This window comes from Prunus mume, linkage group LG8 (genome assembly GCF_029339155.1).
Source record: "Prunus mume cultivar Tortuosa linkage group LG8, ASM2933915v1, whole genome shotgun sequence".
Classification (NCBI taxonomy): Eukaryota; Viridiplantae; Streptophyta; class Magnoliopsida; order Rosales; family Rosaceae; genus Prunus; species Prunus mume.
This window is the reverse complement of record NC_142705.1, coordinates 7,845,783-7,864,739: the sequence shown is the minus strand read 5'-3', so window position 1 is coordinate 7,864,739 and position 18,957 is coordinate 7,845,783. Positions and strand designations below refer to the sequence as shown.

General features: G+C 38.7%; 2 protein-coding genes and 1 pseudogene across 3 annotated transcripts; 1 reads left to right on the top strand and 2 right to left on the bottom strand.

Moving 5' to 3' along the window:
- Positions 1 to 1,269: 1,269 nt before the first annotated feature.
- Positions 1,270 to 2,848, bottom strand: LOC103340031 (putative galacturonosyltransferase-like 1 pseudogene; annotated as a pseudogene). Its single transcript, XR_016122904.1, has one exon. The product of XR_016122904.1 is annotated as a putative galacturonosyltransferase-like 1 pseudogene (transcript).
- Positions 2,849 to 8,849: 6,001 nt separating this feature from the next.
- LOC103340032 (uncharacterized) lies at positions 8,850 to 10,512 on the bottom strand. Its single transcript, XM_008243396.3, has 2 exons — positions 10,371 to 10,512; positions 8,850 to 9,752 (listed from the first exon to the last, which is right to left on the bottom strand). The coding sequence occupies exon 2, from the start codon at positions 9,717 to 9,719 to the stop codon at positions 9,042 to 9,044; it is 678 nt and encodes a 225-aa protein (XP_008241618.2). The 5' UTR covers positions 9,720 to 9,752; positions 10,371 to 10,512; the 3' UTR covers positions 8,850 to 9,041.
- A 3,538-nt stretch (positions 10,513 to 14,050) lies between these two features.
- LOC103340033 (fatty acid elongase 3-like) lies at positions 14,051 to 15,470 on the top strand. Its single transcript, XM_008243397.3, has one exon. It carries the CDS (start codon positions 14,373 to 14,375, stop codon positions 15,297 to 15,299), a length of 927 nt encoding a protein of 308 aa, XP_008241619.2. The 5' UTR covers positions 14,051 to 14,372; the 3' UTR covers positions 15,300 to 15,470.
- Positions 15,471 to 18,957: the final 3,487 nt, after the last annotated feature.

The window sequence follows — 18,957 nt, the reverse complement described above, 5'->3', positions numbered from 1 at the left end:
TGAACAGTAAGTATGCATGTCACCCATATTTGTATTTTAGCATTTAAAACAGTCAAAAATAATAAATAAATAAAGTGCATTAAAGCAGCGACAAGATGTGCAGGAATTTTGCAGGTTCAAACTGGTTTGAATTTGTTCAGACTAGAATATTCTAGCAATCTCTAGATATCTTCTAGGTTTAGCTTATGGTAAAGGGTGGAAAACATATTATAGGTCAATGTAGTCAACTTCACGCCATGTTCTTCAAATGAGGGAGGAGAAGAGTCAATTTAATGCGACATTATATCAGCATTTTTTTTCTAGCAAAAGCCGTGAGGGTTATGCTAGTTTTTCTGCAAATAAATGAGAAAGCCACCAACCAAGTAACCTACCCTTCCTTCTTCAATGACGATTAGAGGGTACGTACTTGCAATGAGATACCTGACTTCAAGGGTTCATTTGTTTCTAGTTTTACAAATGAAATTAATGACATAGATTCGAAACTCGTTGGAAGCATTTTGTGGTCAAGGGCAAGCCGAACTCCGACTGGGGATTAATCCGACTCTTCGGATGTTGGACACCTCGTGGTATTTACCAAAATAAATAAATGACATAGACATGTAAAATGCAATATTTATTAGTTGTAAGCATGACGACACACCATCCCCATCTCAAACATGACATAACAACAATAAAAAATTGACTAACATTTTGTTTCTAGTTTAGCTGTACTTCTCCTCCAACAGATTGGCTGCATATGGCGCTTTCAATTCACTCAAACTTCCCACCACTGTCTCAAAAAAAACAAAAAAAAGCATCAAAGAAATATAATTGCACTTAACGTATTAATTATTTTTGCACCTGCATTTCATGTGAGGCATCTGACCTGAGACTAATCAGCCACACACTGACTGACCAATCAAATCTAAAGCTTCAATACGACTTCTGATAGTTAAAGCAGAGAAAGCGAGAAGAAATTCAAACCAGTGCTTAAAGGCAAAAGAGCACCAGAAAATAAAGCAAGCAAGAAGAAGATCGTAATCTAGTTTTATGTCTGTTTGCATGCTAAAGTTTGGAAATGGACTGCTACGTGGTAATCCATATATTACAATTTGTCCAACACAATCTCTTTTTTTCCGCTACTTTTCCACTCCGTAATTGCATGCTAGTTTTACTTTTTACTCCTAATTTTATTTTTATTTTTTAAATATACATGCGATATTAAGGACGGGAGATTCGAACGCAGAATTTAAGTGCATGAATTGCTATTAAGCACATGACGAGAAGGAATGAATTCAAAATCAGCATTATTATACATCAAACCCCAAAAAAAGGAAAACTACAAATTGTATTGAATTCGAGCTGCGAGCAGGAAAAATATAAAAGGAAATATATGGTTGTAAAATTAAAATATGTTAATGCCTCCGTATAATGTACAAGAAACTCCGACGGATCGATGAATTTTTACTCACCACCTAAAACTTCCCAGAGTCCAAAAACAAAAACAAAGGAAATTTTTTTTCTTTTTTCTTTCTTATTATAGCGTTAATTAATTGAATTTGATGATGATCCCAACTAAGCCTCCAGAGCGAAGGGTGTCTGTAACAGATCATACGGGGCCCACAGAGCATCCAACGGGCATGGCCGGTTGGCGTCGAGCCTCACCCACGGCTTCCCCTTGCCGCTCCAATGGAGCAGGCTCACTGGACCCGGGTGCAAATCCCGGCACAACCCGCGAAAGTTGTCCCCACCTAGGCCGTGCTGGTTCCACTGGTGGTCTACGGCGGCGATGTTTCCGGCAAAGACCAGGAGGAACGGCGGCAGCGACCCGAGCTCGTAGATCCGCATCCGCTTCTGGAGCTCCATCCACTCCACAATCCGATCCGTGTACCCGCCCTCCCGCCACTTGTCCAGATCGATGACCATGACGCCGGTGTTGAAGTAGCAGGCCCGGCGGTTCTCGAACGTGAGGGAGAGGGTCGGGTTGGCCCAAAACGACGGAGTAAAGTAGGAGGTGAAGTTTGCGTTGCAGTATTCCGGTGCGGCGAGGACTTGGGTGGGCTCCAGTGGGGTCGACGCTAGCTTGGATATGTCGTCGACGAGGATGAGGTCCGAGTCGAGGTAGACGACTCGGTGTACACATGTCGGGAGGAGATTGGCCAGGTAGTTGCGGGCGTAGTTGAGCGGGCAGTCTAGCGCGGAGCGGATCGAGGTGGAAATGAGCCCCAAGACGGCCGAGTCGTTGAAGGGGTAAACTCGAAATTTCAGGTAGGGGAATGAGGTGGCGATGGTTTGAGTTAGAGCTTGTGAATTGGACGAGGAGGAGGAGGAGACGAAGTGGAAGATGATGTTCTCCGGGCAGGAGGAGTGCTGGAGGACAGAGAGAATGGCGGCCATTGAGCCGCGGAGGTATGCGGCGTCGAGGGTCATTGCCACGTGCACCGCTACGTCGGAGCAGACGGTGGAGGAGTGCTCGTGGGTGTTGAGGGCGGGGCAGGTGGCGGAGTTGTAGAACTTGGGCGCTTCCTTGAATCTTTGAGGTGTCGAGGTGGCGAGCGCTTCCTTGAGTCGCCCAGAAGAAGCCGCGGTGGCCGCATTGGTGCTACTAGCAAAGAGTAAAATCAAGTTGATTAGGAAAGCGAGCATGTTAAGAAAACTTATGAGGTTTTGGAGAGAGAGGTTTGGTTTTTGATGAGGAGGAGAGCAGAGAGAGAGAGAGTTGTGTGTGTTTGTGTTTAGAGTGTTTGGATGGAGAGAAGAGAAGACAGTTGTGCTATTTCTGCGTGGCTTAGAACCAACGTTGGTTTCAAAACTGAGCTGCTGGGAAAGGCAAGTCAAGGGTCGTATTCAAAAGACAAAGAACATGACAAATAAAATGGAGTCAGAGAGAAAATTTGGCAAAGACTCTATATTTATTTCTCCACCAAGAAAACAATGGGATTATCTTTTCTTCCTTGTATGTGGTTTTTTACCAAATAATTGAAACCTAATTAATTTATTTATTGGTCGAAACTTGAAAACAATGACATCACAACCCTGAGCTGGACTAGTTTTTAAGCCAAATTTTCAGATTATTATTCTTGTATGAATTGAGAAAAACTTTGATCTTGTTGATAACCCTAGCTAGGTGACATATCCATTTCAGGCAGCGACGTCGTCTGTGCTTCTATGCAACGTTATATATCAACTCCCCAACAAGAAAAGGCCTTGTTTTTGTTTTCTTTTTTTCTTTTTTGATATCCTTATCCTTAATTGGATTCTCGTTGTATCACTCATCATGCTTCATGCTTAATTTGGTATCAGTTATTGCTGTTAATACATTCATTAAGAAATACACAACACCAGCTTAGTAGTTTTATTTTTCTATATCAGTAACATTTTTATCACAAAATAATATTATTATTATACAGAACTTCATTAACCATCCCAATACTTATCCTTACGTACATTGACAAAACTATTTTTTGGGTTAAATTAAGGAAAAAAAAAGTACTATATCTATTGACAAAATTCCCTTTATTACTTATAAGTAGTGTTTTCGGGATTATGAGGTAGTTAATCCAATGATATGTTTGGTACTACGCATGAATTGGAGAGGATAACGCTAGTTAATCCAATGATATGTTTGGTACTACGCATGATTAGACATAATTCAATCCTACTTAACCCAATCTTTTTTATGGGATTCATAATCCTACTACATTCGGCAATAATAAGATTATTGTTTTTAAGTTACTAAACATTTGACTAGAATTATAAATTTTATTCAATCAAGCTCACAAACGGGCCTAATAAGCACTAGATTCGAACGTTGGTGGTCGCGTTACCCCTGTATTTACAAGTCATAACAGCAAAAAGGTCCTCGAATCCCTCTTGATCCCCTAATCATCATTAAGTGTTAAATAAATTAAATTCTGACCTAGAATTACTAAAGCAAAAGGGGGAGATAGAGAGCACTATTTGAATTTTGAGCTGTATAATTTCTTATGCTCTTTGTCTTTGTCCGGGTATTGGAGGGAAAACACTTGATGCGAAGCCCCACATAAGCAATTCATGTCTGTCTCAATGATGGGGGCACTTGGAAAAAATGTGTTCATATTCTCAGCCACCTCATTATATTGTACGACCTGATATTTTTTTTAGCTTTTAACTTGTCAGGATAATTAACTACAGTACAGAAAGAGATTTGCCACCTGGCCCTTTGAGTAGGACCCAAAAGTGACACCTGGACTGATGATCTTCATTGAAAGGGAAAACTCGGCTGCCCGGTTGGTTGTTTTCTGAAAATGGATTTGGACAGCCAAATTAGAAAATAGTAGAAAGTGTTTTGCGTCCTTGTAATCCTTCATTCACTTTTTAATTTTGTTCGGATCTCTTTCCCTTTTAATTCATTATTACTAATTAGCTAAAAGCAAATGAATGATTAAGTTGTTCCCGATCTTTTTGAACATTTCTCATTTGACTTTCTTCATCAACTTTAGCATCCAACCTTGTTAATTAATATGAAAACCATTTTGATTAAGTCTTTTTGAAATTATGTTTACACGCTGTGCGGAAAGTTTTAGCCATATAATTTGAGGTGAATTATTACAAGATGTATCACATGACCGTATTACCGTAGTATTTTATAATCATTCTGCATAATAGAGATTAGCTAGTATAAAAATCCGGGATTAATTCGCTTAAGTCATCGGCATTATTACACTTTCCAAATTAATATTTTTTTAATGCAAAAAGTCGTCTTGCTCTTATGCTAATAGACTCAAGAAAACAGCAAGATCTAACCTAAATATATTTCTCTGTTATTGGTTTGTCGGTAACAGCAAAACACAATACTATGAAAGAAAAAAAAAAGTGTTACATTACATGCCAAATTAAACTAAATTATTCCATTCAAAATACAGGAGCGACTGTATCATTAATGGCATGTGCTGATCACATGCCCTGCAATTATAAGTCATTTTCCCTTTAACAGAAAGCATGGAGAAGCTCCTTCCATTATTTGAGCTTTTCCCATTTTTATACAAACCACGAGCCATGTGCGACAGCCGCATGAGAAACTCACAAAGCACTTTCAAATTATTAGGGTTTCCAATGTCATAGTCTTTTTTTTTTTCCTTAATAAAGAGATACTGAAAAAAAAAAAGGAATTAAACACATTATTTTTTCATTTTTTTGCTAAAGAAAAGTTTAGGGAAGATTGACTACTTTCACCACCAGCGCCAGATCCACAACCTCGAGCCAAGAACTTACGCATGACACCCAACTGCCACCGGTATGAATTTATATAAGAAATTACAGATTGCGCACTAATGAAAACTACTAGCAACGGGACTTGAATACGATGGGCTATATACATTGCATGGACCTTACTAACTAAACCAACCTCGTCGCAAACACAGGACATTCGATACATGAATAACTACTCTTAATCACTTGACCTATACCACAGCCTTCTTGAATGGTCTAATTAACCAAAATCAAAGTCCAATTTTAACATGAACGAGATGAAAATTAAATCTTTATCTTAGAATAACAATGTAATTTGAAACGAGAGAACATCTTCTATTGAACAAAATGGAAGTTTAACTTCTAGGGTTCACATTTTGCTTCTCGACTTTTCCATAGAGTTTTATTTTACAGATGATTTGTTTCCTAGCTAGGGCATGTGTCTCCAGTCAGGGTGACTGTGGAGTAGTGTCACCGACACAAACGGTGGGGCCCAGGGCCACAAAAGGTGGGGCCACGGCGGGGGAAGGCATAAAGGGTTACCAGAAAGTCAGTCCAATGGCCAATTGGCAACCCCCCGTTGTCTGAAAAAGCTTGCAGCAATGCTAATGTTGCTAGTTGTCCAGGACTTGAAAACGCGTTTTTGTACATATTGGGTCAGAAACTACGTTAAGACAAATGGATTTTGATTGTCTTTTAACCTAAAAGACAAAAGCCCAGTGAGATCCAAGCCGTCTACATGGGCCCAATTACTTCCCCATGGGGCCCTCCCCCATCATCTCAAGGCCTGCACAAATGGACGGCTGAGTTTTACTTGCTCTGTCTCTGCCCTTTGGCATTTTAAAACAGCTTTCGTTGTTCAATTACACCACCGTGAAAAACAATGATAGAAAAATTCGTCTGGTAGCAAGTTTGTGTTCTGGCGGACACTGATTTGAAAATTGGTTTTCAATGGTATAGCCAAACAAGCCCTCAATTACTTATTTACAAATTTATAAATAAACCAATCCTAAACATGTATTTATAAAAAAAACTCAAGTACTATTTAAACATAGAAACACACCCAAAATCAACCCCAAAGTCAACTTTTTGGTTGTGTTTATAAATGGATTTTGAGTGTGTGTAATGATGGGTTTTGGGTGTGTTTATATGTTTAAATAGTGCTTGGGTTTTTTTATAATTTCAACTCCCATTTTGGGTGTTTTAGTGAAACTCCCCTATTTATTCATATGAGATTATGAAGGGAAGAAAATCTGTGTGTTTTTCAAAACTAGAGATCATGGTTAGTGAGATTTCCACTCTTGTTTAACAAAATAACTTGTTTCAGCTCAAATGGTTTGGCAGAACAAGTATGACCTAGGTTGGTCAACTTGTGGAAACATGCCTAAAACTCAAAGGAAGATGACAAATATGAGTTAGCTAGTTGTTCCGAGACCGTGTTTTCGTCCTCTGATTCTGATATCCGAATTCGATCTTCATCTGCTCTCTTTATATTATATCAAAAGACCATAAACATTCATTTAATAAAGTGGACTAAGCAATCAAATATTCATTAGTTAGATTAATCTTGTAGATGGTCATACACTCATGGTATTAGACCAACTCACTGACGCGGTTTGTTTGGCAGATCGATGGCAACAATTGGATCCACGTCTCTTTTTCGTAGTTACCTTCTCTCAATGATTGGTTCGTACGTACTTAGTTGAAATTGCTTTTTGTGCTTTTCACTTGTGTGTTCGTTTGACAGAGGGGCTTTCACTTATTTCAAGGGAAAAAGTCACAACACAAATGAGATATATAGCCTGATTATTTAAAAAAATATAGAAAGAAAGATATTGGTTTTAGTTTTCAATTTTCAATCAAACCAATCAATTCCAAACTTTTTTATTTGGTTAAAAATTCTAGGGCAACATCAAACTTATAAGGTTATCAAAAATTTAGTGGAAGCAGCATAACTTATCACAATTTTCAACAACTAAAGAGCTAAGGAAAGGGCCGAGCCTAGTAGTGTGGGCTTGTAAATAAGTAAGGCATTAAAGTGATTGGTTACTTAGTTGAAATATTCTTAAGTGAGGCATAATGATGTTAGGGTATTTACCCAAACCTTAATCTTGGTGGTGAAGTCGCACAAAGCACGACCCTTACCCTTGGGGCTAGTAGGGTCCCCCAACAACAAAGGTTGGGTAGCAAACCTCAAAGAGCCAAGGAAAGGAACATTATATAATTTGCTCTGTGGTGCCACTGCCAGTAAGATCAAATCAAAGAAGTTATAATGGAGATATGAATTATCATCCTGTCCCGTCGTTATTTTCATAACCCATTCATCATTGCAAAACAACATCACATGTATGTCTTACGCACACAATATCCGTACTACAACGCCCAACATTAACATATGCTTGCTTTTGTTTTTTTTTTGGCCAAACGTATATGCTTTCTCTACCTGCATTGCACCTCTTCCAGCATTGAGAGACTGAGCAGTACCAATAAATCAAGAGCTAGTTAAACATATTTTTCTTTTTAGTTAACGGAAGATTAACCAGCTTTCTTTCCCCGTCATCCATCCGAAATACAGTAAAAAGAAAGAAACCATTTCACCTACTAACCCAATTGAATTGAAAATGACACTAAGCGGCTCTCACATCATTTCAAAGTAGAAAATGGAGATTATTAGAGATGCTTGATACTTTCCCTTTGTGTGGCCAAGCAAAGTGTGGCTCTCACATCATTCAAATCAGTTTAAAACGCAAAGGAATATAAACAACACTGCTTGTTCCACTACCTAAGGACACAACTTCACAAAGTCAGGCCGGGAGTGTACCACAAGAATCTGATTCTATTTTCTCTTTTATTTCTTCCATGAGATATCGAGCAAAGTAACGTCCCCGTTATGCTAGTTTTCTTTGTAGAAGAGGGGTAAAACCAAAGGAAGAGAGAACATGAACAATAGAATTTTGATCTTATGCTATAGAAACAACCCTAAATTTTACCATCTTCTTTACTGGGAGATCCTTTGAAACTGGAATTGGAAATGGACTGAAATGTACAGGAGCAGCATCATTCCATAAGAATGTTTGAGTTCAGAAGCAGGAACACTAACAACCGCCAAAACATAAGAAATCTCTATCGCCCACCAGTATCAACAAAACAGACAAATCTCATCAACCATATGGCAACAGGTAAAGGCCAATAGTAGGACTAAGTAGAGGTGAGTAATCAGTACTTGTCTGAAAAATATTAATTCAACTGACAACGGTCATGGCTTCAGCAAAATCAAATCAACACTCAAAAACAAAATGGACCTATGGACCATCCAACAATGTTTTTCCAGTTCCTACCTAGCAGGCCTCACTCTCACTCTACAGCTAACTTTGAAGTCCTAAAATCCCAAAACAAGTCAAAATCACACAACAATCAAGCTCACCAGAGAGAGAGAGAGAGACTGCAACCATTTATTATGAAATTTTATGGCTGTTGCACATGGTAAAATACCACAAGAAATTAACAAATACGCGAAGGAAGTAAAACGTTCCCGCATTCATGTCAGTGTATATACATAGGACATATCTAATTTTGAAGTAAAAGAACCCACAACAATCATATTCACAACACAGAGAGAGAGAGAGAGAGAGAGAGAGAGAGAGAGCAACTACAAGCCATTTATTATGATATTTTTATGTCTGTTGCAGATGTTTATAACAGCTAACAGAATTGACCATAAGTACTAACAGGTCAACCTTCTCGGGTAGAAATTAAGCTAATGTATTTACACATATAAGAGCAGCAACACTGAACAAACACATTGGCTTCAAAGTTTAAAACGGCAAATCATTTTACCAACAAATCAGCGCAAGGATCACAAAGACACCAATTAACAAAAAAAGATTCTTCAAAACATTGTCAACCTGCTGCCTTTGACTTGCCGGCTGAGGGAATCCGTGAGCATGGCCCCCGTGAAATGAACTGAACCCATAAGGGAAACCAGAAGTTGTTCCATACACAGTAGCATCCGGGAACCCATGATAATGAATGTTAAGCAATGACGGTATCAGACCACCAAATGCAGTGGCCAATGTGAAGTTACCAATCCTCGCAGTTGCCATTGGTACAAATCCCCCCATGAATCCAAAGCCATAATTGGTAAACTGATTGGTCTCCGGAGGAGGGGCAGTTTGAGGCCTCTGCCCAGCTGGGCGATTTGGAATATTGATGCCTGGATATGACTTTGATCTTGGATCAGTTTGCGTCTTGCCCCTACCATAAAGAGGAACCAACTTCTCCTCTTGTACGAGGGCCTTGCAAACCGGGCATTCTTGGGAATGCGAGTGATGGTGGAGCCATCTGTACAGGCAAGGCCAGCAGAAGAGGTGACCACAAAGGGTTATGATTGGGTCTTGGGCTAAGTCAAAGCAGATATTGCATTCAAAATCGCCCACTTCATTGGCATTATTGCCCGAGCAAGACGGGCTTTGGGGTGGCACGCTTGTTGATTCCCCAAAACCACTTGCCATCTCAGTACCCACAAAACTTCGAACAGCAAATACCTGTAGTTTATGGAAATATTACTTTTTTTTTTCATTAATCATAGAAATCGATTATTATTATTACAAGAAAACAGATTCAGATACAGATGGAGCACATAAAATACATACAGATACAGAGCATATTCAGATTGTTCAGAGAGATGCTCAAACTATCACAAACCAATAAATAAATTAAGCACAAACATATGAACTATTCAATTTCCAAGAAGAAAAAAAAAGGGAAAAACACAAAATATTTATCATTTAGAATGAAATCGATGAAAACCCTAAACTGAATCCCTGAGCAAGATTAGATCTCCCAGAAACAATTCACATAAAATAAACATACAAAATCTGGAGAAATATAAGATCATAAAAATATTCAGAACCCAAACAGACTCACTAAATTATAACCGGTCAGATCAGAGAAAAGAACAAAAACTTAAGCAAAAGGACCACACAGATCAGAAAAGTTGAGCAAATTTATTCAGTATATAAAATCCAACAAACAAAGAAACAAATAAAAACCCTAGAAATCATTCAAACCCAAACAAGAAAAGGGAAGAATAATAATCAAATAAAGGTAATAAAACAACTGGTCGAATATAAATTACAGAAAGAAAAAAAACTAAAATTTACCTTTTCGTGTGTAAAATTTGATTGGGTCTCGTTACGAGAGAGAGAGAGAGAGAGAGAGAGGCAAAAGATGAAGTGTTTACTGGAAAGGAAAAGTCTAGTTCTAATATTAGGAGGAGGCAACCGAGAAACTCTCTATTGTGGCAAGAAGAAGATTCCAGGTCTTTTTCCAATTTTGCCTTTATCTCGTCTTCCACGCTGGCGGGCTGCCCTGCCCCTATTAAACTTACGTGCGTCTATTCTATTTCCCACCAAACTGCGGATTTCATCCGACGGTTCTATTGCGTTTTCGGGCCGGAATCGGACGCTTTATGGTGTTTGATGGTGATTGGGTTTCCTATGATATTTTGTCCTCGACGGGGCTACCGGTATTTCTAAAGGGTTTTACAAGCCCGGCCCGTTAGCAGTTGAGACCAATGTCCAAATCAACAAAATAATAAATCTTGCAAGGGGTTTGTAGTTTACACCTTGTATCCGAGGTTCTGTGTTCGAATTTTCCTTTTTAATTTTGATTGTGAAAAAAATAAAAATAAAATAATATTTCTTACAGGAAAAAATAATAAATAAAAAAATTCTTGTGGAAAAATAGAAGGACAATTAAATATTGCTTCTTCTTTTTTTGTTCAGTTCATAAACATTAGTATTGGAAGTGTTTTTATTAGAAGCAGGTTGAACTTTTTAAATTGAAATTGAAATATTTTTTTTAGAAAATAAATACTTGGAAGTGGTTCCATTTAGACATTGAAAAAATGACTTCTCCAATTCCAAAAATTTGAAAACTCAACAAGACACCCGCCATGTTAAATTAAAATATTATACTATTATATTAGTGTTGATTTGTTTATTACTTTTTAGGCACAATAATTGAAAATGATAAAAAAAAAATCACAAATGGAGAATGTTATTCCACTTAGAATTTAACATTTCGACTGGAGCAAGTTTCAACTATATTTTCTACATGCTAAAAATGACAGGTTGAATTTAATATATCCATAAAAAATGCTCTTAATACCTCAAAAAGAAAAAAAGGCCTCTCTCTTCTTTTTTGGGCCGACACTAGACCAGTTTGGTTTGGGGCCAAATTTTGATCGTCAACATGCAACAGTGCTAACCCAATGAGTCCCCTCCTTCCACCTCTTTAACTGAGCAGGCCTAACCTTAGCACCTCTTGCAGCCGAAAGAACTTTGTCTCATTTTAACAGAAGCTGAAAGCCTGAAACTACTAAAGAAAACCGACTGACTGAATCAAAATCTGTCGTCCCAAATACCAACTATCAATTAGCAAGACGCAGCCATTATGGACGTTTGAAATTTGGTTAGTCCAAGACCCAAGACCTACCTTTTTCCTTACTTTTTGAATCCAACTTGACATCTTTATACAAACCAAATTTGTGGCTGTCACAATCTGATCAACTTTACCATTTTTTATTTACTGGCAGTTTTCATCAGGAATTTGAGTGGTACTTACTCAAAGTATATGGTTTGGCATGAAAGCAACATTTTGTTAGTATTGATCTTTTGCCTAACTTAGATTGAGGAGTGGTTCTTCTGTGCATTTGTCGTATACGACATCACACTGGTAAGAGTGGGACTATTAATGAAGTTGTGTATGATCAAAATATAAGGTCATCTCCAGCTATGGGCCATAGGCCATTTTTAGCTCTCAAAAACACGTAAATTGAGGGATCTCATTCTAGAAAAGATGCATTGCAAAGTTGCAATAGTTAAGTGTCATTTTACAGTTACTTTCAGACATCAAAAAGAAAATTGCATAGACAAACAAATGCAATATTAATATGGGTGGGTGGGTTGACCCAAATTTCCACATCAAGGAATCCACATCTTGTGCAATGTTAAACGTGATGGAACTTGCTACAATTTTGGCATCTCCTTTTCACCTTCATTGCCTCCACATGATGCCCCAGAATGATCAGTCACGGCTGCAGAGAGTATCCCTGAGCAGTGCATTCAAAGAATATTGGTTTTTTTTCTCTTTCTAGAATGTAACATTTTTGATATAATTGTATTTGATTAACGGTCTTGATCAATAGTATTAAATCATAGAATAAGTTACTATGATGCATATAAGAAGGGATGAGTAATAGCCGAACCAAACCACTCGGAGCGATTTGATTCAGTTTTACATGCAAACAGAAAAATCATTATGTTATCAGACTATAAATCACAACCTCAACCGAAATGTATGTAATTTACCAAATAATAATGCCTTTGAAGCACCTTCTTCTTCTTTTTACATTAGCCAGACTACAAAATATCAACGATCATATACATTTTCTTAATTCATGAAAGCATGGATATGGCCTTAGAGCCATTATCTGATTACGACCACGTCACTTATTACAAGAGAGTAGAGGACCCCATGCCATTCGTCACGTTCAAACTTTTGAGTGACAAACAAATTGATTGCAACTTAGGAAAGTAGGCAATATGCAATTTATTTATTTAAAGTATCTATCTACTGCTCTCCATGCGGGGTATCTTCAGCAAAGATGCTCTTCTTTCCAACTCCCCAAATCCATACATATCCTCCACTCCACCTGCCAATTTGTCATATAAATCCAACAAATTAAGAAACGGAAAAAAGGCACGCATTAACTTCTCCACCCACAAAATTGTGCAATCCAAGCAACGTAACATTGCTTCCACGAATTTTATCCGTTCCTGCATTGTAAGTATCGCATATAATGGATATAAGCGATTTTTGCGAATTCTATCTGTTGATGCATTGTAAGTACCGCATATAACAGACATAAGCGGCTGATATAGCACTTCTCGTATGACCTTGAGGATAAAAAAGTTAGTAACATCATATATAATATGTGCACATCTTTCAGTGTCTAATCGGATCATTTTTCCGAATGCTGCCACACCAACAAAATGTGGTGGATGACTTTTCTTCTGCTGGATGGGGTCTATGCAGTAGTGATGACCAAAACGTGTCCCATAAACTAGTATGCTTTTAATAGATGCTTTAGTTGCCCGAACTTTTGACATGTCCGTTGAACCAAGAAAGACAAAAGGAAAAAATCAAAAATCAAAATCACGGCGGTGATGAACATCAATCAATAAAATCACCCCTGACGACTACTCTCTCTCATAAATATATGAACCATAAAAGTAAAAATGGTCCCCATAACCCCCCCAACACCAATCTCAAAAATATCTTCCCAATTATAAATACATGTACACATACTCCTTATCATTTTTACTTGGGGGTTTAAAATTCGAGTCCCCCCTCATTTATTAATCAAAAGAAAAATATGTGTATCTATTTCCTCGTACATCACCGAAGAAATGTGCTATGCTAGGGTAAATTGTGCGTGAATGCATAACTGATTTGTAGTTGTTGATGTGTATCATGCTTACTATAGGACGCATAAACTTCTATGGAAAGAAATATGCTATGCTAGGGTAAGTTGTGCGTGAATGCATAACTGATTTGTAGGTGTTGATGTATATCATGCTTACTGTAAGACACATAAACCTCTATGGTTAGAAATTACTTGCGCGTGTGGACGACTGATTGAGTGTATCACCGAAATGAAGATTTAGTTTAGTCCTTCGCACACGTTGGAGCCCTGTACCCACCACAACACGTCTACACACGTCCAACCAAACCCGTCCACGTGTCTTCCAAAACTGCAATATTTCCAACACTACATCTTGGCTTCATGCCCGCCAGTCATTTGATTCATTTCCATCCCTTAATTTAATAACCCTACACTACTGCCTCTCGTTTCTCTCTCTCTCTCTCAAGAAACTAAAACAACCCCTAAAATTCCCCACCCAAAATTTCCAAAATAAAAAATAAATAAAAAACCAGAAAAATGTGAGTGAACGAATGAATGAATGACTCCATGTGAGACAGAGCCTCCAGACCCACCCGCCATAGCGTGAAGGGCCGTTTCCCGTCGTTTCCAGTCCCAAAAAACGACGTGACACGTCACCTCCACCGTCTGCTCCGTCCCCAACCCGGCAGAACCAATGTCGGGTCAACCCGTGATCCAGACACTAACATTCTGGCTCTCGGAGCACCCATCCATCGTCGGCTTCCGCTGGAGCCACGCCCACTCCTGGGGTTCTACGTGGTCCTTCCTCTTCACCGCCATCGCCGTCTACCTCACCCTCTCCCTCTTCCTCCACTTCTCCCTCCTCGTCGTAAACCGGTCGGGTCGACCCGTCCCCCTCGGGCCCATACCCGCCGTCCACAGCCTCGCCATGGCCCTAATCTCCTTCACCATCTTCGCCGGCATCACCCTTTCCTCCGCCGCCGAAATCCGGGAGACCCGGTGGTTCTGGCGCCGCTCCAAAACTCCTTTCCAGTGGCTCCTATGCTTCCCGCTGGGGACCCGCCCGTCGGGTCGGGTCTTCTTCTGGTCGTACATGTACTACCTCTCCAGATTCCCCCACATGCTCCGCACATTCTTCACGATCCTACGACGTCGTAAGCTCGTCCCTTTCCAGCTCTTCAACCACTCGATCTTGACCGTGATATCGTTCCTGTGGCTGGAGTTCTCTCAGTCGATCCAGGTTCTGGCGATACTGTTGACGACGCTCGTGTACTCGGTGGTGTACGGCTACAGGTTCTGGACGGCGGTGGGTCTGCCGAGCGCCTGCTTCCCGGTGGTCGTGAACTGCCAGATTGCGCTGCTGGGCTGCAACGTCGCGTGCCACGTCGGTGTTCTGATGCTACATTTCATGAGAGGCGGGTGCAATGGGATCGGGGTATGGGTGTTCAATTCGGTGTTGAATGGGGTGATTCTCTTGGCCTTTTTGAATTTTTACGTCAGAATTCATCTGGGTTTTGATAAAAAGGGAAGGACCCGCGGCGGCGAGATTAAATCTGTGGCTGGTGGCCGGTCTTGTTCTTCTGGGTTGGGAGGGAAGGACAAGGAGGGCAAGGAGCTTTGATAGTGTGGGTTAGAGTGTATGATAGTTTTGGTGGGGTGGGGTTGGGGCTTGCCTTTTTAGATTTTCTGTAAAAGGGTCTATAAAGTTGAGTTAATTATGTATACATTTCTTTTGATAAATCAAAAAAAATAAAAAATAATGTATACATTTACAATGGAGGTAAAAGTAAAAGATGAGAGTTCTCTCATTAGATTTTCCTTTTTCTTTTTTGATACCTGATATGATTATGTTTCTCATGATTGATCAGTAAAATCTTTTGATGGAAATTCATAAGAGTAGTGGCCTCTTAATATTACTTTTTGGTATTTTGATTGTTTGTGATATGCAAGTAGGATGTGTAACTAAATAGAATGCTGAGGTTATATATATGATCATATCATTTGCCAGGTTGTTAGATGAATCTTTGCTGCAATTGTGTCTAAAATGGTTCAGTTTATAAATGGTAAGAAAGGATTCTACTCTCGTATCGGAAAGCATCGATGCTAGAATAATGCGTCATGAAGTCTCAAATAACCATTTGATTTGATTTAGCGGCTCTCAGTTTTCACTTTGTTAAAGTCTTGCGAGCAGACGACAATTGTTTAGAAAAATAAATAAGGCCGGAGAGAGAAAATACTTTAGATTGGTGTTGTGTGATTATTTTGTTTTGTAAAGTAGTGAAAGGATCTTAATTTACCAGTCTCCAGTCCAAGACGGATGATGTCCTACGTCGTTCTATCAACTTATTACAATAATATTGGTTCAATGGTTTGGCTGCTTTGGCATCTACAAAGGAATATCTGAGTCAATCAAAAGCAAATGTAGTTGTAATTGAATGCATTTCTTTTTCGCCTTTTGTTTTGTTTTTGGTCCCATTAATACAATTGATAGCTTTGGTTTGGATTGATTATAGGATTAATAGACATGGGTTTAGTCAAGTTTGTTAGAATAGATGTGCTCCGCATTCTGCACCGAGTTCAAATTCCCCTATGCATAGTTTAAATTAGATTAAGTAGAATATTGCTTTTATACCATAAATTTCAATTGATTGCATTGTAGCACTACACAAGTTTAGGTTATTTTTTTGACGAGGACGTTGGGGATTTGGTACCTCATAAGAGGCAGCACTACACAAGTTTAAGTTATTTTTTTGACGAGGACGTTAGGGATTTGGTACCTCATAAGAGGCATGTCTTGAAATTCCATATGGACCCATCCAACAATTTGTCATCGATTTTGAGCAAGAGAAATTGCCCTAATTCTGTTTTTCCGTGGGCTTTGTGGTAAGTTGAGTCATATTTGTTGTATAAGCTTTTGTAAATGAATGATAATCATGAGAGCATATCGCGTTCATGTAGCAAACGTGTGGTTGGATCATAACAAATCGTCTCAAAGCTTACCATGCTATTCGGCCTTTAACGGGTATTAATGCAATACCCTAGCTACTTCTCTTTACGTGTGAATTATGCAAGCATTTGATCAAATTCTAAATCAATTTTTATTCAAGTTCAGTTTGGACTTCGGACTTGATCAGGACTTTTAAGGTTTATTTTTTCTTCTTCAACTAAAGTATTGTTAGTTAGAGCATTCACGGTAGGGAAATGTAAATTCAGGGATGTAAAATCATTTATATATATTTTTTACATATATGGGAGATGTAAATGCGATTTTTGCTTCAATGAGAAACATGTAAATCCAAAGACGTATATTGAGTTTTTTGTGCTTTTTTTTTCGTGTTAAAATTTTAAAATTAATTTTGTGTGTGTTAGGTTTATTTTATTTTTCCAAAGAAAAGATGTGAAAAAATGTAATTGTGCATATCCGGTGGAAAATTTAAATGTGCAGCCATATACATACCACCATTGCAGCACTTTCAGGACGTGATGGGTGTAAATCTGATATACACCCCTTTTTATATATGATCACTGTGGACAGTGGCGGAGCCAGAATCGAAACACAAGGGGTCTTAGTGTAAAAGTCCCAAAAAAAAATTTAGGATGGAATCAACATATATATTCTACATGTGCAAAAAAATGAAAATAAAAACTCACATTGTTACTGAAAATTAGTGCGATAAACATCTCTAAGAATCTCATACTTCACTTACGCACTAAACACATAAACTTGAGACATCATTTTATTCGAGATCACATAGAAAAGGGAGGGAGGAGAGAGGAGAGAGGAGAAAGGAGTGAGGAGATTATGTAGTTACCCTAAATTCCTTAATCAAACTGCTTTAATTTAAAAAAAAAATTAAAATATTAGAATGACATGCACAGGCTAAGGCGCAAGAGTGGCAGAAGTTACTTCGGATAGATATTAAAATGTAAACTTTGTTATTACTGGGGGCAATAATGCTTTGTGATGGTTCAGAGTCCAATAGATAGCAATTTGTCATTTTGCTTTGACTTCAATAGTGTCTCATAGACACTGGCGGACCCATAAATTTTTTAGCGGAGGTGCAATATTGACTAAGTATGAAAAGCGGTTTTTCAGAATAACCATTTTCTCAAGATAATTTGTGACGGCTTTTATTCCTTACACATCAAATAAAAAAACTTGATTTTATGGGATTTTAGTATGAAATATATATTGACTTAATGAGCTATTATTTTTAGACTAAATCGTATTTTGCACTAAAACCGAATTTTCATATTTTGATTTGGTGGGAATTTGATTTTCTAGTATTTTTATTTGAATCCAAATGGGGGGTACTTCCTTATTTACATTGTAAACTTAAATAAATGGAGTAATATAAAAAAAAAAAAAGTAAAAGGACAAAGACAAACTTAAATGTTGAAAATGGAAATAAGGACAGATTCCGCCAGTGCTCACAGGCTGAAGAGCAAAGTCTTTTGTGTGACCAAGAATATGTAAAATACATTTGAACTTTGGCTTAAGGACATATTCCGTCAAGTTGTGTTGTGGAAAAGCAGTGGCTGGAGAGGATACGCTGGTCTTTTTATTATTTTTTCAAACCTTGCTCAAAACGACGTCGTTTTGGCCAGTGTCGTTTAAAAACAAAACTGGCGTGCGCTAGCCTTCTTATTCAGCTCGCAACCCATCGTTCTTTCAGACATTTCGTCGACCACTTGTTGTGCAGCTCCAAGAGGTCGCATCAGCAGCTCCAATGGACTTCTAAGCCTATTTTCATGGCTTCCAAGAGGTCGTGCGACCCCAATGTGGCTCCGCCACTAATTGTGGATGCTCTTGCTATAATATACAGAAGAAGAGGATCAAAATCGGGTTGTAAAATAATGAACACTCGGCTAATTGGCTTAACCCACGTCAATATGTTAAGGGTTTGCTCTTAGACCTTCTACAAAACATCTTCGGTGAATGATGGGCCTAAATGTGACTAGGTTGGACTGGGCATCCATACAACTCTTGGTCATCTTGATTCTTGATGAGGTATTTCAATTTTTGGCACTTTGAAAGGTATCTTGTCTAAGAGTCAATTCACGCCCGCCAACAGGCCAAACCCACGAAAGGGGGCGAAAAACAAAGCCACAGTAATTATCAGAAGAGGAGTGTGGGCACGGAAGACCATTCTCGCACACACAAAACAAGCACCGAAAAGCAGTGCAGAGCTGGGCCGGCACAACCTCTCACAACTGCCAAACAAAGAATGATACAAAAGAGAGACCCCTACGAAAATTATTGTCAACTTGGTACGAAA

What these genes read in the sequence shown, in the direction of transcription:
- LOC103340032 (XM_008243396.3), bottom strand. Translation starts at nt 9,719, where the DNA reads ATGGCAAGTGGTTTTGGGGAATCAACAAGCGTGCCACCCCAAAGCCCG.
- LOC103340033 (XM_008243397.3), top strand. Translation starts at nt 14,373, where the DNA reads ATGTCGGGTCAACCCGTGATCCAGACACTAACATTCTGGCTCTCGGAG.